The sequence below is a fragment of the Zingiber officinale genome, chromosome 10B (genome assembly GCF_018446385.1).
Source record: "Zingiber officinale cultivar Zhangliang chromosome 10B, Zo_v1.1, whole genome shotgun sequence".
Classification (NCBI taxonomy): domain Eukaryota; kingdom Viridiplantae; phylum Streptophyta; class Magnoliopsida; order Zingiberales; family Zingiberaceae; genus Zingiber; species Zingiber officinale.
The window spans coordinates 67,068,617-67,091,927 of record NC_056005.1 but is presented as its reverse complement, the minus strand read 5'-3'; the positions used below and the strand labels follow the sequence as shown (position 1 = coordinate 67,091,927).

Here is a 23,311-nt window from a genome sequence, read left to right as displayed (position 1 = left end):
AAGGAGGGAGTGTGACAAGAGAGATTGAGGAGAGAGAAAGTGTGATGAGAGCGAAAGTGTGATGAGAAAAAAAGGAAAAAGAGAATGTGATGAGAGAGATTGAGGAGAGAGAAAGTATGATGAGAGAGAAAATGTAATGAGAAAAAAAGAGGAAGGAGAGTGTGATATGAGAGATTAAGGAGAGATAAAGTGTGTGATAAAATAATGAGAGAGAAAATATGATGAGAGAGAACAAGGAGAGAGAAGTGATATGAAAGAAAAAATAAATAAATATATTTTGATATTTGATATTAAGGGAGAAAATTTTAATTTTAGGTCAAGGGTATTTTTGGAATAAGAAAATATTTTGATTGATGAAAATAGGATAATGGTTCATTGAAGGGAGGTACATGGGAATAAGTCATTATCCAATTTCAAGGATTCATTCTCTTATTTGTATTCCTATTCCTATAATCCAAACATTAACAATGGCAATCAATGATTCTCATTCCCATTCCCCATTCCTATTCCCCTAAACCAAACACCCCCTTAAAAATAGTGTCTATGTGTATCTACAGGCTCTCACTATCAGTTCAACCAATTGATATGTTGTAGAGTAGAATCTACTACCCTAAGACATTATTATAATTATTCATTCGGCACTGAACTGAAATAAATATAATAACCAACTTTATATTTTTTATTAATAAAATAAAATATGATACAATAATACCCTATCAATCATTTGATAATTGATACTAGGGCTAATACTAGCATCCTCAACTAGATATACTTTTTAGGTCGTTCCAACAATTTCTGGTAGCTCGCGGAGGATTTCTTCACTAGTGATCTAAAGAAATTTCCATCTATCAAGCCTTGGTAGAAGGCACTGGTTAGTATTTCCGAGGGAGTTGAAGGGACTTCTCAGATGACTTGATTAAATCTATGTAGATATTCTCGGAGGGTTTATTGAGACATTTGTTTAATAGAGAATAATTTAAGGGGTGTTTTCTAAATCTTCTTGCAACTAGCGAATTGATGTAGGAACACATCTTTGAAATCAGCAAAGGAACAAATAGAAGAGTCGGGAAGCCTGCTAAACCATGGTTGAGTGGATCCTAACAAGGTCATAAAAAAACTTGACACTTAACATCATCTGAGTATCAGTGTAACATAGAAACATTCTCAAAGTGGCATAAATGATCTGCATGGTAAGAAGTGTTGGTACAATTAGCAACAATAATCAAACTTAGATTTTGATAAATGATAAATGGATTAAAATTAAATATTATATTTTCTAATCTATTTACCAAATGTGTAGGACTGAAAGACTTGATAAGACCTGACACTATGCTAAAGTCTAGTTAGGTTGAAAATTGACATGGGAAGACCAGATGAGTTGATATCTGGCAAGAAATCTAATTGGATCCTCGGGCAATTGTTGAAGTCCAGATGGGGCATCTAGCATGAAGACTAGGTGGGTCAAGAGTTAAGTAAGTCTGTAATAGTAAGTGAGGTAAGTACTGGGGGAGAGTAATACAGTGAGGGCAAGCCCTAGTGGATCTATAAATGCTGGTCCACTTAGATCCATTTTGAAAGTCTACGTTGAGATCATGACTAGATCCTGGTCTTGGGAAGATAGGATTTAAGTCATAAATTGATCTTATTTTTAATATGCTAACTCTGTTTTATAGAGTAATTTTTGTTTCTTAGACTATTGTATCTTGTATGGAATCATAGTTGTAAGTTAGCTAGAAAAAGAGTTTCTAGGTGCCCTAGAAGGGTCCAGGTGCCTGGACATTCGGGTGTTGGAGTGGATCTAAGCGCTTGGATTGGACCGAACCCAGGCGCGTGAGTAGCTGAGTTGGTGCACTCTGGTTGGCCAGAACACGACAGAGTTCAAGCGCTCGGGGATGGTTCAAGCACCCAGAGTTGGATAGACTTTCTACGGATAGAGTTTCACCGAGGAATGACCAAGTCAGTGGTCCTGGCACCCAGGAATTGTAATACCCTGATTCTGTATTTGAGTATCGTATTTTACATTCTCCCCCACTAACAAAAATTTGGTTCTCAAATTTATTGCTCAACTCAGGGATCCTCATCTAAGGGTATCAACTAAGCAGCATCCTCATCAACTACTCTATCCTAGCATCCTAAACATATCTCCAACCATAGTAATCCACCTCCAAGTGAATAGCGACGACTCTGTGATCTATGAACTCACCCTATTCCCGCTACTCCCACTCTGTAATCTAGCCAACTACGGGAAAAATCAACTATCTCTGAAATCCATAATCCACCATCTGTAGATCCTCCAATACCTGTATAGAGCACTCAAACTATCCATCAATCTGCTCTTGGGAAGTTTTCCAGGGTGGGCGTGAGTGATGACAAAGCACGTTGAAAGGACCTCCGGTGGTCTGTGGAGCTAGTCGTCAACCCGATGGGCAATTCTGGTGGAGTTCCCGGTTCGATCCGGGTGGGGCCCACCCGGGCCGGGGCGTTACAGGAATGGTCCAGACTCATGGAGGTGGATAAGTCAACAAAGTCCCACGATCGGATAGGCCTCGTTGGAGACGCACAGGAGTGATTCGAGCACCTAAAAAGGTCTATATAAGAGACTTCAACCAGTACCTTCAAATTAACTCCTCTACTCTAATTCATGACCTTTCGGTTGCTGTGACATCATCCTACTCCTATGCTGCAACATGCTAGTGCTTGACTATGACCAACTGTTATTGACAAACTAACACTAACACACAAGTGCTGCCACTTCGACATATTGTGTTGGTAACATTTAATTTAAAGTAATTTAGTTTATTACTAAGGAAGTGTAGGTTTGTTACACTTCCTCTTTATTTTTCTTTGTACTAAATTATGATTATTTAGAAGATTATACATCGGAAGGTCCAAAGGACTTGGGTCTTGGAGTAGGAGTCGCCGAAAGCTCCGAATCAATTAAAAATCGAATAAGTTTTTTTTTTGCTTAATCGTTTATTTTTTTGTTATGCACTCGCACTTATTTTTAAAAGTCCAAAAAAGAATGACTTTTCTAAATCACATGATTCACCCCTCCCCCCCCCCCCCCCCCCTCATGTGCTTATGATCCTACAAGATGACCCTGTGTACTCAACTAATGGCGATTGTCAGAAATGCCGAGGTAATTCTTTTTCAAGGACCCCCTTAGAGAAAGGTGTTCCTTGGGTATTTATCTTGTTAGAAGCATGAGTCTTTCGCTTGCGGCCCCAGGGTAACATTTCCCTTACTTGTGAATCATGGGAAGCTTCTCCATGAAGTGCATCGCCTTCGTTAATTGGGGTCGCCGATGGTGGGACCCCCAAAGAAAGGCGGAAGCACTTGATCCACTTGAGGAAGCACTCCCTCTAAGAGAGGGAGGCCTCCTGCCAATGGACGTTGTGAGAAAGGGTACTATTATAGAAATCCAATAATACCTTGGAAAATCATTTAATTAACATTCTCTTATGTAATTATTGCTTCTCAACCACAGGTTTTTTCCTTATCGGAGTTACGATTGTCAGAAGTCCTTCTAGTATTAACCATCACAACGTCTTGGCTCAGGCTTCTCATAGACGACACCAATTTATTCCTACCAAAGTACAATGGATCATCAAGCCATCAATCAACAATCTAACTAACGAACATGAGCTCGGATGATCATCGATGAAGAAGATGAAGGGACCTAGAACACACTCAAATGGAGGGTTAGATTGATCGTGGGATGGATCCTTGGGTCACTCCAATGCTCAAATTAGGATTTGCATGAGTTGATGTGTGAAAAACGAAGGAGAAGGAAGAAGATAGAACATGGTGGAGTTCGCTCAGAAATCATGGAATGCCTTGTCTTTACCTTCGTTAAATCATGAGTGATTGTATGGTCCTCTGAAGAGCATCTCCATGTCGGCTGGAATATCATAATCACAGGGGCCATAGAGAAGACTTTATCTGATAGCCGTTGGTTGCCTTCCCACTCACCTAGCGCCATGTGTCAATATGAGAGGTATCTGAGGGATCGGGTATGACAACCTTGTAATTGCCCCATCATTCTTAGGATGCCACGCATTCTGGAATATTCGCCGTTACTGCCAATGATTCCGCGTAGAGCATGAACCTATTTGAAGGATAAGGAAAATGACATTAGTACACAATGGGCTTGGAGGAGGTGATGTTGAGATTCACCTTTGAAGGAGAACATTGACAACTGAAGCTGAGACGGAGATGTTGTCAAGGATAACGGGGAAGACTGAGAGGGAGTCTACTACTAAGACAGAGTCCGAGTTTGAGAGAGTGTGAGACTGAGATGAAGTATATTGTTAAGACGGAGTCCGAGACTAAGATGCAGTGGATTGGGGTACTTAATAGGTTTGATCAGATCTGCATCCCACCTAAATGGAGTTGATTCTTCTATGGGTCAAGTTTGACTTGGTGTGACTTTGACTGACAGGTCATTAGGACTCTTGACCCATGTAAGAGCAAAAGGAAGCCACCGCATCAGGGACATTTGAGACACTAGTTTGGCATACCAGAGAACTTTCATCTCATGGAAGGAAGGGAGTTTCTAGGCTTAAGTACCAGAAGGGTTTTAATGGAATATCTCCCATACTCGGTTTTATTGAATATCTCCAATACTCCCTAACTTGTGTGGATCTTGTCATTGTCCCTAGGGCGTAGCACAGATGGGGAGTGCATAGTTCTGTGGTTGAAAGGTCCAGGAGTCGATCCCCGGGGTGTCACTGCCTGGGGTTAACGTCTCCGCTATGTATTTTTCACCTGTGTACCTGCATTTACCTCTCTCCATATCCGTGGGACCGGCTCTAGGGGGACCGTTGATGTGACGGTTCCACATTTTTTTTGTGTGGATCTTGTTATGAGAAATTGAGTTCTTTGTTTCCACGTCATGTGCCTTGGACCGTATGATTGGAATGAGACAGGAGGCTCAAGATAACCTCTAGAAGAAGCCTCATCATTAGCATCCAATGATCAGTACTTTATAGGCGATGCACCAAATGCATCATAAATCTTAGAGTAAGAATAAAGTCTCAAGATCATATCTATTTTCTTGCATGTGTTTCATTTATTTTTTATTTTAGCTTTTATTTATAACTTTAATATTATTCACGCATTCTACTTGCCATTTAATATTGTGTTTGAGATTTTTTTGTGCAAAAATAAAAAATAAGCGAATGCTCCCTTAGATTGAGGATTATAATTCAAACATTAATTAGTATCATCTCATGTTAAATGATGCATATTAGAATTACAAATCTAATACACGTGCATTAGTCTAAGTTAATTTGGAATTTAGAAATCACATGATCAATATAACTACCATAGAAAATTTAAGATTAACGAATTAAAATAATCTGCATTTAAATGAATTGGAATCTTACATATCAGTGAATCCTCTGAGTTATTAGAAACCATATGTTTTTTAAATGGTAGCTTTTCTAATGTAATGGCGTACACGGTAATGTATGAAGTTTTAAAGCAAAGTTCCTCATCCACTTTAATGTGGTCGGTGAATTAATTATGAAATCAGAAAAATAATAAAATATTTATTTAGCCAAAAATTAGAAGAGGAAGTTTCTAAAATCATCACAGGCACGCTTCTCTTATTTTTATAAAAGTACATCCTTAATTTATTTTGTTTCAAAAAATAATCACTATTTAAAAGAAATTATTATATTTTTTTTATTGAAATTAAAGAGTATTTTTATTGAGTTTAATCTTCTATGCTCATTAATATAGTTATTTTCTCCTCTAAAGTGGTCAACTGCACGGTAGATAAAACGAACATGATCAACTCGGTAAAAGTTATAAACATTAGGATGTATTTAACTGAAGATTATTATTGATAATTTTAATTATCTATTTAAAATTATTCATGAAAATTTTATTTAATTTAGGTAATCGATGAATCTTAAATAATGTTTTATGTCCGATATGTAAATAAAAAAGATATGCAATTTGGAATCAGAAAACCTCAAAAAATTGAGATTTTTTTTATTTCGATGTTACTAAAATTTTTTTACCCAAAATATCATCAGATAAAAGAAAAATATGCCAAAAAACGTAAGAGAAAAATAAAATATTTTTTTTAAAAAAAAAGAAAAATAGGTAAAAAAACAAAAATAAAAAATATTAAAAATTAGATACAACCTAAAAAAAATAAAAAATGTAAAAAATAGAAAAAAACGTAAAAAATAATAAAAAATGAAATTTTTTTTAAAAAACATTAAAAAATAAAAAACATAAAAAATAATTAAAAAATAGAAAAAAGGTAAAAAAATATAAAAAGATAAAAAGATAAAAAAATAAACAATAAAAAATAGAAAAAATTAAAAAATTAAAAAATTAAAAAAGCGTAAAAAATTAAAAAAAATGTAAAAAATAAAAAACATAAACACAAAAAAAATTTAAAAAATGTTAAAAAATAAAAAATGTTAAAAAATAAAATAAAAATTTAAAAACACATAAAAAAAAGTGAAAAAGAAAAAGTAAAAAGTAAAAAGAAACTTATATGTATGATTGATTTTGTAAATGAGGATAATATAAAAAAATATTAAATTAGATTATTTATTAAACCTTCAAACAAATAAATTTTTATTGCATTATCTAAATTGAACCTAATAATTATACTTTATTTTTTATAATCTTGATTATATGATTATTATATAATCAAATTTATATATGATAACTCAAACGAAAACACATCCTACAAATAATTGAAATAAAATATAATATTGCTCATCTAAAATCTGTATTATCGTACAATATCGATAGATAAATTATGAAATTGATTGATTTATTTATATTGATTGATTAAATGGTCCAGTATTATAATGTGAGAAATGCAAGGGTTAATAAATAGTAGTTGTTACATTTTGCAGGAGGCTGGTAGTTGTTTTATTTTCTTTGGTGATAATATTGATGGATTTATTTATTTATTTATAGAAAAGTCCTTTTTTAACTTTCTATAGATATTTCTAATTGCTTGCATTCTCAGAACCCAAACATTTCGGCGGAAAGTCGCCAGTCGCGGCCATGAAGGGAACCCTCGGCCACCACCTCGCCCGGCGCCTGGTCCAGCTGGGCGTCCAGGACGTCTTCTCCGTTCCGGGCGACTCCAACCTCAGCCTCCTCGACTCCATCGTTGCTGAGCCCGGCCTCCGCCTCGTCGGCTGCTGCAACGAGCTCAACGCCGGGTACGCCGCCGACGGCTACGCCCGCGCCCGTGGAATTGGCTCATGCATCGTCACTTTCAACGTCGGCGGGTTCAGCATCATCAATGCCATCGCCGGCGCCTACAGTGAGAGCATCCCGGTCATCTGCATCGTCGGCGGGCCCAACTCCAACAACTACGGCACCAATCACCGCATCCTCCATCACACCATCGGCCTCTCGGACTTCTCGCAGGAATTCCAATGCTTCAAAACTATTACTTGCTTCCAGGTACAAACAAGCAAATAAATAAATACACATGATGATCTTCTCTAAACTAAAGATCCGATCTTGCTGCGTTTCTGAAACGTGTGCAATTAATGGAAAACAGGCAGTAGTGAACAACCTCGAGAACGCCCGGGAACTCATCGACACTGCCATCTCCGCCGCTCTGAAACAGAGCAAGCCCGTGTACATCAGCATCTGTTGCAATCTGGTTTCCATTCCTCACGTAACATTTAGCCGCGAACCGGTTCCCTTCGAGCTCGCTCCAGAGTAATTAAGCCGCCTCTGTTTCTCCCAAATAAATGGATCTTGCCTTTCAATCGAATTTGGTTGTTTAAATTGATAGGTTAAGCAATAAGGCGGAGTTAGAAGATGCGGTGGCGACGGCGACGGAGTTGTTGAACAGGGCAGTGAAACCGGTGATGCTGGGCGGCCCCAAGTTACGGGATGCCGGTGCAGTGGACGACTTTGTCGATTTGGCGGACGCCTCTGGCTTCGCGATCGCGGTGCTTCCCGCCGCAAAGGGGCTCGTCCCGGAGCACCACCCGCGGTTCATCGGCACCTACTGGGGAGCGTTGAGCGCCCCTTTCTGCGCGGAGATCGTGGAGTCCGCCGACGCCTACGTCTTCGTGGGCCCCGTCTTCGACGACATAACCACGTTCGGCTTTTCCCTCCCGCTCGACATGAAGAAGAGCGTCGTGGTGGAGCCGGAGCGTGTGGTGGTGGCCGGCGGGACGGTCTTCGTCGGCGTCCGCCTTAAGGACTTCCTGCGAGCGTTGCAGGAGAGGCTGAGGAGGAACACCACCGCCTACGCCAACTACTGCCGGATGTTCGTTCCCGTCAGGCAGCCGCCGGACTGCCAGCCCGGGGAGCCGCTGAGGCTGAACGTGCTGTTCACCCACATCCAAAGGCTGCTCTCCGGGGACACCGCCGTCGTCGTCGACACCGGTGACTCCTGGTTCAACTGCCAGAATCTGAGCCTTCCGCAAGGCTGCAGGTACACTCGATCGAATGGTTTCTAGTTTTAGATGCATAACGAAGACAAAAATAACGTACAATTCAAGAAATTGATTTCAATTGTCAAATATTTACCATATTTAATAATTTTTATTACTATATTTGTCATATTACTTTTATTGAATTGTATAAATGTAATCGTGAGCAATATGAATTGCAATTGTTTATTTGTTTTCTTTATACCTGCATTGCTATTTTTGTCTCTGCGTTCATCGCAATTCTCCAGCTACGCTTCGCAAATGTCGTACGCATCCACTGGATGGTCGGTGGGAGCCACGCTGGGTTACGCGCAGGCCTTGAACGGCAAGAAGCGTGTCATCGCCTGCGTCGGAGACGGCAGCTTTCAGGTATACCTCAGAATTACGTACGTATACACTTTCACACTAATTTAGTACGTACATAGATCATTTGTTAAATCGATCATGCACCTTTCCGCGATCGAACGCACATAGATGACTGGGCAAGAGGTGTCGACGATGCTGCGATGGGGGCAGAATAGCATCATCTTCCTCATAAACAACGGCGGCTACTCCACCGAGGTGGAGATCCACGATGGACCTTACAACGTCATTAGGAACTGGAATTACACTGCCTTTGTGGACGCCATCCAAAATGGCGAGGGTAAATGCTGGACCATGAAGGTAATTAGTTTATATATATCTATATATATATATATATATATATATATATATATATATCAAGAAGATACATATTAATTATGATGCTAATTGATTGATCGTAATTAAGATTATAATAAAGATGAGAGTTTTGATCGTAACAATGTATGTGGAATCAATCGAATGCAGGTGACGAATGAGGAGGAGCTGAAGAAAGCCATGGATGTGACGATGGGGAAAATGAAAGAGTGCCTGTGCTTTCTCGAGGTCATCCTTCACAGGGATGATACCAGCAAAGAGCTGCTCCAGCTCGGCTCTAGGCTTGCTTTGGCTAACAGTAGACCCCCCAAATACCGATAAATGAATATATATACATCAACTAATATAATTGTTCCATGACTAAATAAATACATATTATCTATCATTGGTAATTGAATATAAGATAATAACTTATTGTGCCATCGACTATTTTTATAACACTTATTATATAGCATTTTCTTCGTAGTTTTTTTTACGTACAACGGAACTCAACGCTGAAAGATGTGCGAATACCATTATCAATTTTATGACCATATAATAACTAAAAATAATGGAATGAATAGAAATAAAAATTACTTAGATTGATTTAAATAAGATAAAATAATATTTAGTAAAATAAAATAATATAAGTATAATAATTAAATATGCAAATAGTTGATCAATTAAATTAGAAATATAAATAAATATAATAATTATAAAAATCTAATTCTTATTACTAATTCGTCCTTTCCATAAAGTCTCTGGAAATGAAAAAATCTTATTAAAAAAATCTAAAAAGGTTAAGTACAAATCCAATCAATGAAACAACAAAAAAAATAAATGAAAATGTTACACGGGTATTGTCGATTAGAAATGGAGCATGGGTTGCAATGTGTCGCAGCAGAAAAGACAAGAGAGTACTTAGAGCACTAAAATAAGAGTGAATGTGTAGATGAGTGATTTTCAAGCTCTATCTCAAATTTATTTATATAATCCTTCTCTGGTCACATGGATAGGTGCTAATGTGACTATAACTTTTATCCATTAAATAACATTAACGATGCTCTCTAATTGACTAGAACCCCTCCAGCCATCAGGAGAGGGGTCAATCTTAATCTTGACCCGACTCACTTGGATTGCTGCCATCTCTCGATCGCCTTAAAGATGTTCAGTCGCTCGTAGCCTCTGGTTGCCCAGACCCAATACAGTCGCTTGGACCCTTTGAATTCCTTCATCGAGAGTTATCACTAGCTAGTTGCCTCGGACTCCCTCTGGTCAACTGGAATGTCAAACTTTGCTTCCCTACAGTGGTTATACGTGTTGGGAGATTGTTAGTGCAATCATCCTTGAGTCGAGGTTGACTAGTGTGACCAAACTCGAGTGGGTTCGGGCTTGAATTTTGATGTTTTGACAATATATTTTGGATAATATGTGAGACGAGGTCAAGTAGGTCGAGATTAACTAGATACTTGGTTAGGAAAGTCCTTACTTGAGCATTACGCAAAGGAAAGTCCAAGTGGGTTTAGGAGGACCACACATTGACAAAAGAAAATCCAAGTAGGTCTAGGAGGACCGTATGTTGGCAAAAGCAAAGACCTAACTCGAAGATTAGGTAAAGGAAAGTCCAAGTGGGTCTAGGAGGACCTCATGTTGGCAAGGGTTAGGTAAAGGAAAGTCCAAGTCATTCTGCAGGTTGTTAGACGGTCATTCACAATCATCCGACTGTCTACGGTCCTCCCAGACCCACTTGGACTTTCCTTTACCTAATGATTCTGCCCGCCGACGATGCAGATGACCAGGAAAGTCCAAGTCATTCTGCAGGTTATTTAAAAATCAATTAAGTATTTCTCAATCGATTGAGATGACTCACCAATCAATTAGGGGTCGAAAAAAGAGTCATTCTGCAGGTTGTTAGACGGTCAAATGATGTGGTAATCGATTAGAGAAAATCCTAATTGATTAGCGATGCCAAGTGAACCCTAGAAAAGGGTTTTTGCAAAGGTTTGAAGAAGCATCTCTCTCGCACACTCTCCTCTAGTTCTTAAGCTCTTGGAAGACAAGTGTTACTGCACTTTCCAATTATCAAGAGGCATCTACAAGATACAAGAGATCAAGCAAGGTGTTTATTATCTTGTATATTCATTTCCATATTGTATTTTCTTATTGTGAGCTTGTACGAGATTTTTTCACTTCCGGATTATTTCTGAAGAGGAGTATTTTTCATAATAGAGTGTGTGCACTATATGGATCCTTGGATTAGTTACCTCAAGGAGGTGGATACCAAGTAAATCTAGGTGTTAGCATTATTTCAAGTTTTCTACTATAACAAATCATCAAGATAAAATGATTGTAGATAATCACCACTTCTACCTCCTGGAGTGTCCTAACAAATGGTATTAGAGCAAGGTCGCTCTTTATTGGACTAATTACTGAGAGAGCAACAAGCTAGATGAAGAAGAGGTTTGAAACTTGAAGCTTTAATTTCAACAAGTCAAGAAATTATCATTCAAGAGCTCAAGTCCAAAAATAGAGTGTCAAGATGGATTCGGATATGATATCCGAGCACCTCAACTATTCTAAATTGGAAGCTTCGATCTTTGGAAATCAAAGGTTAAATATTTTTTCATGATGGAGATAGAACAATGGTTTGCTCTAATGGAGGAATTTCAATCTCTAATGGATAGCAAAGGGAAACTTCTCAAGAAAAAAAAATGGACCGAGGAGCAACTAAGAAAATTCGAGACAAATGATAAGGTAACCAAAGTTTTGGTTAATTTATTGCTTAATAATATTTTATGCAAAATAGGATATTATAAGAGCGTAAATGAATTGTAGAGCAAATTAGCCAAGCTCCCTAAAAATCCCTCCACTTTGAAAAATGAAGACAAATTCAAAGAGAGAGACTCTTTGAGTGAAGAATGAGAGGATTCAGAAGTTGGGAGGTGTTCAACATCCGAGGAGGAAATTGAAGAAGCAAGTACCTAAAGGATTGAGGGGGAGCATAAATCAATGATGTTGGAACTAGAAAAAGTGTTGGATCATGAATTTCGATAGAGGGGGGGGGGGGGGGGGGGAATATCGATTTGAAAGCTTTCGTCGAAAAGAGTTAAGCGCAACAGAAAATATAAGCGAAAAGAAACAAGGCTAACACAAGTTCTTTTTACTTGGTTCGGAGCCTGTGTCGACTCCTACTCCAAGGCCCGCACTCGTCGAGTACTTTCGTTGGGTAATTCACTAGCAATTCGAATAATTGTTTTACAATTGAAAGTACAGTTGCTAATGAAAAATAAGGCAGTACCGACAAGGAAGAAATCAAAAGAAAAGAGTGTGTTGTCGGAGTTTCGCAGTGTCGCAGGAGCACAAGTGAGCAGATCGTTTGTTCTGAGTTGTCTTTGAAGCTCCACCCCTGACCCTTCTTTTATATGATGCTCGGGGCGCCCGCAGCCCTTCGGGGTACCTTGGTGTGACGTAGTCGACCCAACCAGCAAGCTCCATGTGTCGACGTCGCACTGGGGATAAAACTTGCCTCCGGGCGCCCGGATCCCTTCCGGGCACCCAGACCTCCGGGCGCTCGGACCACCTTTCTCCAGAAACTCCTTCTCCTGCAAGACAAGGTTAGTCCGAGGCAATGTATATCCTGCAAAATAAAGTGTTATCACAGTTTATAATTTGACAAAAAGAGTATTAATTATATTCCGTCTCTCCGAGACCGGAATCTAGTCAAGATCTCGACTTAGAGTTCCGAAATGGTTCTAAGTCGGATTGGCGCCTAAGTTCCGTTTCTGGAAACGCGTCCTAACAGTCACTCCCCTCCAGTGACTTACCTTTACTTACCTGCCAAACGTCCGGTCAGCCCTTCGACCCGTCTGTACTTCGCGCTAGCTATCCGGTCAGCCCCTCGACCTAGCTGGACTTCGTGCCAAACGTCTGGTCAGCCCGTCGACCCGTTTGGACTTCGTGCCGGCTATCCGATCGGCCCGTTGACCTAGCTGGGCTTCGTGCCAAACATCCGGTCAGCCCTTCGACCTGTCTGAGCTTCTCCTGCACACTCGGTTAGAGTGTTAGATTAACAACAAAACTAACTTAACCTATCTTGTCATTCATCAAAACCTGGGTTAGACCGTTAGTGCTAATCGCACCAACAATCTCTCCCTTTTTGATGGAATGACAATTTGGTTAAGCTAGTGTAAAATGTAAGTAAAAAAAATATTAACAGGTTTTTAAGTTAGTTTTCATTTTCAATTTGTTTTAGCTAACTTAACCAATTAACCCTCTCCCTTTGACATTCATCAAATGTAAACATGGATCAAATAAGCATAAATGTAAAAAAGTTTGCAAAAGAAATGCAAACACAAATCAGATCGACTCAGGGGAGTTTAATTAAATATTTTACTCTAAAAGTATCTCTTAACCTTTTCAAAAATAGCTAAGTTATATAAAAAATGTTATGTTAAAAAAATCTTGAAAGAATAACTTTTAACAAGCTTTTAAAAATAGCTAGATTTGAAAAAATGGTTAAGTAAAAAAGATTAGTTTAAAGATAAAATTTAAACAGTTAACCAAATTTTCAAAACCTTTAAAACATGAGTTTTATAGAGATTAATTTTCAAAATAGGTTGACACGATTCTAGTTTTAAGGAAGAGTATTTTGAAGGAAAACTTAGTTTGTAAATTTAAACTCAAGATTACAAAATCCAACTAAGTAAAATTAGGTTTTGAAAAAAATCTAATTTTTAAAAAAAATTTAAAAACTGACTTTAGCTTTTAAACCAAATTAATTTTCAAACATTAAGTTAAAGGTAATCTTTAAATTTTCACACACTAAGGTAGACCCAATTTTCAAGTTTAATTTTTTTTCAAGGTAATCTTTAAACTTTTAAGATTAAAAAATGAGCTAAGTTTTCTAAAAGTTAGTTTCAAAAATGTTTTTAAGAAAACTTTAAAAAAAATAATTTCTCCCCCCTGAACCTGATATACAAAATCTGTCTAATCATTTAGTTATTTACTGACTATTCAGAGGATAGCAGCTTTCACTTGGTTAGTCAAATTAAGTCTAAGTATCAGTTAGTGTTTGACTACACTGAATGAATTAATTTAATTAATATTTGTTTGGTATTTAACGCCCAGACTTATGTCGATGCACTGAAATAAGCATCTTAAGTCCATGCAATCTGCCTATGCATCTCACCCCTTTCTATGTTTGGCAGTCACAAACAAGGGAATCCTAGGGTGTTGGTGAGATGCTCAAATACTAGTCCTAGGGGTGCATGATTTCTAGGGAATTTTTCTAGTTTAAGGCTAAAAACTATTTTGAAATTCTAAAAATAATAAATTTTGAAAGCATACAAGTATTTTACCTTAGAATTTGAAAATAGCCATTTTTGAAAGTATTTTTAAAATTCCTAATCTATTAGACACATCCCTAATTTTCTACGTTACTGTATACTTAAGTGGATGTAGTTCAGAATGTCATAACTCAATATAAAAGTCAAGGTACAATAGTCATGATAACATGTACATAGTGGTAGGGATGTCTGTCAGGATGAGGAGGAGGGGTGTGATCCGGGTGGTCTGGCTCCGAGGGAACGGAACATCTCGATCAACTCAGCGTAACGTGTCCGAGCATCCTCTCGGGAACTGGATATGTCTCGTCTCAGGTCTGAAACCTCCTGCCGAAGACTCGTCATGGATAGCTCTAGTCCAGTAACTCGATCTCCTAGGGTGTGATGTGCAGGATAGGGTACTCGGTCTGGAGGTGGAGCTGGTGCCTGAGCTGGAGCGTCGTCGCCGAATAGCGCAACCATAAACTCATCATGCTCTGTTGCCTCCTGGGCATCTAGGTCTGTCCAGTGCTATGGCCCCCTCCGCCAAGACATGACGTCGTCATCCTCATCTATGTGGACACCTACTAAAGAGAAACTCCTAGATCCTATGACGTCGAACTCAGTCATGGCCCGAACATTACCTCAGGTGACGTTAATCTGGCGGTGAGCAAAATATGACAATATGACATATGAACTCGAGCGCTGGTGACATATCGAGCTGCGTAGATAATGGTCTGAAATATATATAGATTAATATCTATATCTAATCTATGGGAAAGTGAGTAAAAAAGAAAGGAGTGGAATGGACACATCATCGCTATGTACCGAGTGGATAGTGGTAAAATGCAGTAAACTAAGACCCTATAGAGTGCATAATCATGAATTCGAAGGCCAACTGACCTAAATATAGTGACGGTGGGTACACACTCTCTTTCGAAAAAATATGAATAAATCGTATCTAGGGTGATGTGTGAGTAGGGATCACCAAATGGTAGATCCCTATGGGGGTAACACTGAAAACGACATGTAGATGGTTGTAGTCCTAAAAAGTCCTGGATCATTGTAGGGGATAGTGTCATATCTGTACCAGCTACCCTAGTAATATAAGTGAGATCATCTACCCTAACTAAGTTATTATAAAATTCAGCACATAAATCTATGTTTACTGAATTGGTACAGTAAATAAGGTTCCGTAAGTTATAGTGGCTAATAACCTCTATAACTAGAACACAAGAACGTAAGAAGAACGCTTTATCTAAACACTTAGTCCTAATAGCTGTTGGTGCAACATCCCTCAGGTCAAGGTTGACCTGGTTGACCAAGCTTGAGTCTTGGTTTGAGTTTCGATGTTTGACAATGCAAGGTTGATTGAAGAAGAGTCAAGTAGGTCAAGGATGACCGGATACTTGACTGGGAAGTCCTAACTGGGGTGTTAGGCAGAAGGAAAGACCTAGTGAGCGAAGCTAGACAGTGAGGAAAATCCTAGTAAGTGAAGCTAGGTGAAAGTCCTGGTGAGTGAAGCCAGGCAGAAGAAAGTCCTGGTGAGTGAAGCCAGGTGAAAATCCTAGTGAGTGAAGCTAAGTGAAAGACCTGGTGAGTGAAGCCAGGTAGAAGAGAAGTCCTAGTGAGTGAAGCTAGACAATTGGGAAGTCCTAGTGAGTGAAGCTAGGCAGGAGGAAAATCCTGGTGAGTGAAGCCAGGTGAAAGACCTAGTGAGTGAAGCTAGGCAATTGGGAAGTCCTAGTGAGTGAAGCTAGGCAGGAGGAAAATCCTGGTGAGTGAAGCCAGGTGAAAGACCTAGTGAGTGAAGCTAGGCAATTGGGAAAGTCCTGGTGAGTGAAGCCAGGCAGGAGAAATCCAGAGGGGTCAAGGTTGACCATACATCTGGTGAGAGTCCAAGTAGGTCAAAGGAATTGACCGGATACTTGGCATGAGGAAGAAAAGTCCAAGTAGGTGTTAGGGATTGACCAGATACTTGGCAAGAAGAGAAAAGTTCAAGTGGGTCAAAGGGATTGACCAGACACTTGGTGAGAGAGTCCTAGCTGGTCAAGGGTGACCGGATGCTAGGTCTTATGTACCAACAAGTCATGGTTGACTAGATGTTGGTTTAGGGGGCTTTGGACTTGGTTTTGGGCAAAAACCAAGATCTGGATTGATCAGCCGATTGATCCAGCAGATCTGAATTGATCAGCCGATTGATCCAGCAAATTTGGATTGATCAACCGATTGATCCAGCAGATCTGGATCGATCAGTGGATCGATCCAGCAGATCTGGATCGATCGGCCGATCGATCCGGTGAGTCCCCGCGAACAGAACCCCTCTGGATCGATCGGTGGATCGATCCAGAGGTCCCAATCGATCAGTGGATCGATTGGGAGCTGCTGTTTATGCGCGATAAGCCCTGGATCGATCCAGGCTATTCCAGAAAGTACAGAGGCACTCGGGATCGATCCGTGGATTGATCCAAAGCCTCCCTGATCGATTGGGAGCAATCCAATCGATCGGGATCCGACCGTTAGCGTCGATTTAAACCGCAGGTGTTCATTTCCTTCAGCATCGCTTCCACGACAGAGCTCAGATCTTCACCAGTGACTCCACAGAGCTCTCCACGTCAGTTCTTGAAGTTCTTGGAGGTTCTTCCAAGTCAAGAGGCGGATCTATTGCAAGAGGAAGAAAGCTAGGGTTAGGGTTTTCTTGTACTCATTGTAAGCTTTGTGCTTGTATTTTGTATCCTTTCCCCTTCCTCTTGTAGTGTGAACTTGTAGGACTTCTCCGCCTTCGGTAGTTACCAAAAAGGAGGGTTTTCTTAGTGGAGGGTGCGTGAGTAGGTGTGGATCCTTGGACTAGTCACCTCTTGTTAGGTGGATACCAAGTAAACCAACCTTTTTAGCGTTGTGTGGTTTGTTTCTTGTATTTCCGCTGCGCATCTTTGAAGAAACAAGCAACGACGAGCACCTAGCACGCGACGAGCTATTCACCCCCCCTCTAGCTACTTTTCGGTCCCAACAATAGCTACGTAAATGATTGACTCAAACTTAACCCTAAGTTCATCAGTGGAGAACCTAGGATCTATGCTAGCAGTCGAGGGCCCAACACCAGATCTAGAACACTTTCTACATTATAAAAGAAACTATACATAAGCAAGTAATTAATGAAATATTTAAGGAAACTTCGAAGGAGAAAGAGATTTACCGAGACATCGTGAATAAGATTTTAGAACTGACGACCTCGGTTGATTCGCAGCAACGAAATAACCGCAGATTAAAATTTTAGATTTGATCACTCTCGCGGTAAAGCTCGAAAGGAGCCTAAGCAAGAGTGAAGACAGGTGGTGCAAGAGTTGAGGCCTCCCCACCCAATCCATAGCTCTCCGGATCGGCAGCTGGCGGAGTCCGCCTCATGGGCTTCAGTCCTAGGTCACACCAAAATCACCTCGGAGCTCCGCCACCTTTTTTTTTTAAGTTTTTAGAATTAAGATTAACAAATTAAAATTTTTATATATATATATATATATATATATATATATATATATATATATATATATATATATAAATTTAAGTTTAATTTTTAAAATAAATTTTAAAGTTAAAAAAAATATAAATTTTTAAAATAAATAATTAAGTTAAAAAATTTAAGTTACTTTTTAAAATTAATTTTTCAGAAAAAAAATTTAAGTTAATTTTTAAAATAAATTTTTAAGAAAAAAATTTAAGTTAATTTTTAAAATAAAATTTTAAGTTAATAAAAATTTAAGTTAATTATTTAAAATAAATTTAAAAAAAATTTAAGCTAATTTTTAAAATAAATTTTTAAGTTAAAAAAATTTAAGTTAATTTTTTAAAATAAATTTAAATTAAAAAAAATTAAGTTAATTTTTAAAATAAATTTTTAAGTTAAAAAAATTTAAGTTAATTTTTAAAATAAATTTTTAAGTTAAAAACAATTTAAGTCTAATTTTTAAAATAAATTTAAGTTAAAAAAAGTAAGTTAATTTTTAAAATAAATTTTTAAGTAAAAAAAAATTTAAGTTAATTTTTTAAAATAAATTTAAGTTAAAAAAAATTAAGTTAATTTTTAAAATAAATTTTTAAGTTAAAAACAATTTAAGTTAATTTTTAAAAATTAAGTTAAAAAAATTAGGTTATTAAAATAAAATTTTTAAGTTAAAAAAAATGTAAGTTAATTTTTAAAATAGATTTTTAAGTTAAAGAAATTTAAGTTAATTTTTAAAATAAAAATTTTTAAGTTAAAAAAATTAATTTTAATTTTTAAAATAAATTTTTAAGTTTAAAAAATTTAAGTTAATTTTTAAAATAAAATTTTAAGTTAAAAAAAAATTAGGTTAATTTTTAAAATAAAATTTTAAAGTTAAAAAAAATTTAAGTTAATTTTTAAAATAGATTTTTAAGTTAAAGAAATTTAAGTTAATTTTTAAAATAAAAATTTTTAACTTAAAAAAATTAATTTTAATTTTTAAAATAAATTTTTAAGTTTAAAAAATTTAAGTTAATTTTTTTTAAAAAATTTACGTTAATTTTTAAAATAAAATTTTTAAGTTAAAAAAAATTTAAGTTAATTTTTAAAATAAAAATTTTAGTTAATTTTTAAAATTAAATTTAAGTTAATTTTTTTAAAAAATTTAAGTTAATTTTTAAAATAGAATTTAAGTTAATTTTTAAAATAAAATTTTTAAGTTAAAAAAATTTAAGTTAATTTTGAAAAAAATTTAAGTTAATTTTTAAAATAAAATTTATCTTAATTTTTAAAAAAATTTAAGTTAATTTTTAAAATAAAATTTAAGTTAATTTTTAAAATAAAATTTAAGTTAATTTTTAAAATAAAATTTAAGTTAATTTTTTTTTAAAAATTTTAAGTTAAAAAAAATTTAAGTTAATTTTTAAAATAAAAATTTTTATATTAAAAAAATTTAGTTTAATAATAGAATTAAATTTAGTTTTAAAGATAAATTTTAAGTTTAAAAATAGAATTAAATTTATTTTAATTTAATTTAATTTTAATTTTAATGAATTTAAATTTGATTTAATTTAATTTATTTTAATTTATTTTTAATTTAAATTAATTTATTTTAATTTAAATTAATTTAAATTTAATTTTACTTGAGTCCTTAGTCATTTCACCCGATCTATGTTTTTAATTAGTGAATCTTATAATTTTGTGAGATGAATTAGGTTTAATTTTAGGGTATTGTTTTAACTTGTGTTAGATTCAGGTTTAGCTTTGAGTTCAACAGATAGGCGTTCTCTGAATAAACTTCTGGGCTATGGTGAGTCACTTGGACATCATTAGAGTAACCATGCCTTCGAGGTTTTCTAAATAGTCCTATCCACTGGACTTAGTACAAAACTTTGATATAACTGGTTAGGATCCATAAAGGATAGCTTCAGTCAGTTCCACTTAGCCAAATGCACCAAGTCGAAGTCATATCTTCCTAGACATGCATATACTAAGCTTCCCTGACATACTATCATCCAAAACTTCACCAGTACTATTTTTCAAGTTAAACTTGAACCTTTTCTAATTAATCCTAAGTACCCTGCTGGGTAGATTAGTTTGAGTTACCCTTCCGGGTATGTTAGTTTTGGAGGTGCCAGCTATTATGGAGCCTTCCCCTGAATTATTAACCTTAAATTTAATTTTTCATTTTGGGTTTATGTCTATTTCTTTTATAGTTATAATTTACTTGATGATAGGTCGAGTTTTGGTGAGTTTTAAAATATTTAGATTTTGAGTTTCTTGGTCTAGGTTTGTATTCTGTTTTTTGATTTGGTTTATTTGACTTTACGTAATATATTTTATCTTTAGGTATGTAATATTGGTTAAGTCCTACTTGCGTGGTTAAGCACGCTTTCGGAACCCAAGCTTTTCTTGTTGGTTTGTGTTGAGTTATTAATGAATTAAATGTTTTATTTGAACTTGACTTATAGCCAAGTCCGGTTTTTGATCTTGTCATAATTTTTTTGAACTTGGTTACCAGGATTGTAACGACCACCCTTCTTACTACTACTACTCTCTAAGGATGACCGTTACTTAACTACTAACTCTACTTAACCGGTATGATTAAAATCCTCGAAGAAACCCTACCGAAAAATTTCGATAGAATCTCCCCTGTACCGGTGACCATAATCATTAATACATGACATAATATACACAGCCACAAGCGGCTGGAACACATATCAATCAACCACGCAGTATAATAAATCCAAAATAAAGGAAACAATACCACAACTCATCACACCATATCATAATTCTTCTACTATGTCCTAATCACATCAAAATAACAAATGTTATCTCAAATACTCCTAACATAGTAAAAGACAATGGAGACTAAAATAAAACTTCTTTCCTAGTCCCAAGGCTTCCATAGTCCTGGCATCACACATCCTTCAAACACCTCCTTGTCGCCTTCCTTTCTATATCTTTTCCTTTCCTGTATCTGCAGTAAGAGGAAGTGTAGTCTATAAGCAAAATTTGCTTAGTAAGCGCTATCTAACTCACAAAATCTCGATATGCATGTATATAAATAAAAACATGCTAAAACTAAATGCTAACATGTAAAGCTACTCATGCTCATACATAGCAAAGGAATCATACTAACTGAAATACTAATCATGTATAGCTAATCATGCTCATAAATAGCAAAGAACAGTAAACTAACTCATGCTCTTCTATTAGTAAAGAAACATACTGAAAGGCTAAACATATAAGGCAAGTCTACACTATCATGCTTGCATAAAGAACTTAACTTACTGAATTCTAAACACCTTCTGTATCTTATTTCACTTGCTTAAAGCCTTATTCTTTAATACTTATGTGAAACTTATTTTTTTACTTGTTCAAAAGCTTATACTTTTAATACTTCAAAATAATAATCAACTTCTTCTTGGGCCCGACAACTGTGCTTTTACTTTTGTAACGACCCGACCCATTTGGCGGCCCATTTGGCGACCCTAGGTCGTCGACCGTCGGCCGTGCCGTTACTACTAGGTTATCTGAACCTAGGGACGACTATGGGAGCCCAACCCAAGGACAACTGAGAGTCCAGTACAGTGCTATTGATAAAAGTAAAATACTTGTTATCTTTTAATACTTCTAATATATAATACCTTGGCATTTTAATAAGCACCTTGTGTGCCGAAATCCCTAAAGTCTTGACTTTGGGATCTACTTAAGGCCTTGGCCTTTTTCTTTCTTTTCTTTATCTTTGTTATACTTTTCTTTATATTTCTTATACTTTTCTTTAACCCAAAATACTGTTAGGGTATCTTTCGTATGCATCTATGAATGAAACTAACTATGTAACACATAACCATGCATAGAATACAAAAGAAACATATTCTGGCTAGTACAGATTTTCATCGTCTCTCAAACTTCCTTTCCATAATATGACTAATACACAGCTTATCTGGAATTCACTCAATAAAGATATTATAACTCGTAATCCATTTAAAATTCCAGAATCAGCCAAGCACAGATGTTATCCATATACTTGAATGGAAGTAGCATAACTAAATCTCAAGCTCAGATTCAACATAAGCAATTTATCTAAACCTCATGCTCAGATTTAATGTAAGCAAATTATCTAAATCTCATGTTCAGATTAAAGAACCTCAAATCTGTATACTCACCTCTGTCCTGATCAACCACAATTTCTTCACTGAATCTTATCCATATTGCTTTATCTAATATATGAAAAGTCCCTTTACTTAAATCAGTACCTTCTGGAAAACAGGCTTGATCTTTTCTATTACAGTAAGGAAAAATCTAAAATTGAGGTTCATGGCAGCATAACACGGAAATCTAAATCTGAAATGCTACTAAAGATCCAACTGAATCCTTCCACAACTAAACTTGTTCATACTCAACGCATAGTTCAACTATGTAACTTGTTCACAGCCCATACGTTTACTAAGCAACAGAAACCTTCTAGCATCCTAAATTCTTTAACACAAATCTGCACTACTAAGAATACATAACAATCCACTAACATAAACCTCAACATCAATGAAAATTGATTTACAACTTATTCCTAATTCTGAACATCAATATACTTAATCCTTACAACTTCTTTTCCCTCTCTAAGAATCACGGCAGAACCTGAAATCTGCAGCAATCCTAAATCATCTAACAGCAACTAGTAAGAATCCATGTTCATAGCAATTCAGTGGCCAAACCACAGTAATTGAATCTATACCAAGCTGTAATAATTCCAAAGCCAAGAAGAAAACTAATTCCCTAACAATCCACAATTCTTTACAACATAATCCATAAGCCACAAATACAAATACAAATACAACAACAAGAAGCAAGGATCATATCATGAGCAATAAGTGCAGCAATCGAAAACCTCCAAAATCTGTTCCAATACGTGCATAACGAATTTAAGAACATAACTCAAGAATACATCAAAACTCTCGGCAACAACATGGCAGCAAACAAAATCCCTAAATTAAGCAACAAGGTCCAAAGAAATTAGACACAAGCTAAACAACGAAAACCCTTTTCCCTTTTCTTTGAAGCACACGGCAACAAACATATCCAAAAGCTGAAACGCAAGAAAATTCAAGCAAAGCTTCGGAAACCAGGAGAGGAATACAAAATATGCTTCGGAGCTATCTTACTGCAGGTGAGGAAGCTACTTACCATGCTTTCTTGGACTTACTGCCGAGAGGGAGAGGCTGCTAGGGTTCCGAGTGCTTGCAAGCTTCCGGCCTCTTCTTGTGCCCGCGCGGTCACCGTGCCGAGAGGGGCTCGGATCCGTGAAGGACTCGCGGAGGAGGGCGCTCACCGGCTGCCGGAGTGGAGCCCTAACGCCGGCTTCGGTCGTCTTCATTTTCGCCTGAACAGAAACGCCGTCGCGAGGTGAGGGATCG

At 36.7% G+C, this 23,311-nt stretch overlaps 1 protein-coding gene across 1 annotated transcript; it reads left to right on the top strand.

The window, feature by feature from the left end:
* The first annotated feature begins 7,014 nt into the window (after positions 1 to 7,014).
* LOC122029867 (pyruvate decarboxylase 1-like) lies at positions 7,015 to 9,471 on the top strand. Its single transcript, XM_042589011.1, has 6 exons — positions 7,015 to 7,449; positions 7,550 to 7,713; positions 7,790 to 8,440; positions 8,687 to 8,807; positions 8,913 to 9,101; positions 9,267 to 9,471. The coding sequence occupies exons 1-6, from the start codon at positions 7,042 to 7,044 to the stop codon at positions 9,435 to 9,437; spliced, it is 1,704 nt and encodes a 567-aa protein (XP_042444945.1). The 5' UTR covers positions 7,015 to 7,041; the 3' UTR covers positions 9,438 to 9,471.
* The last annotated feature ends 13,840 nt before the right edge of the window (positions 9,472 to 23,311 follow it).

Excerpts from the sequence above, each read along its gene's own strand:
- LOC122029867 (XM_042589011.1), top strand. The coding sequence starts at position 7,042 with ATGAAGGGAACCCTCGGCCACCACCTCGCCCGGCGCCTGGTCCAGCTG. Across the intron at positions 7,450-7,549 it reads AAACTATTACTTGCTTCCAG|GCAGTAGTGAACAACCTCGA; the intron begins GTACAAACAAGC and ends AATGGAAAACAG. Across the intron at positions 8,808-8,912 it reads TCGGAGACGGCAGCTTTCAG|ATGACTGGGCAAGAGGTGTC; the intron begins GTATACCTCAGA and ends GAACGCACATAG.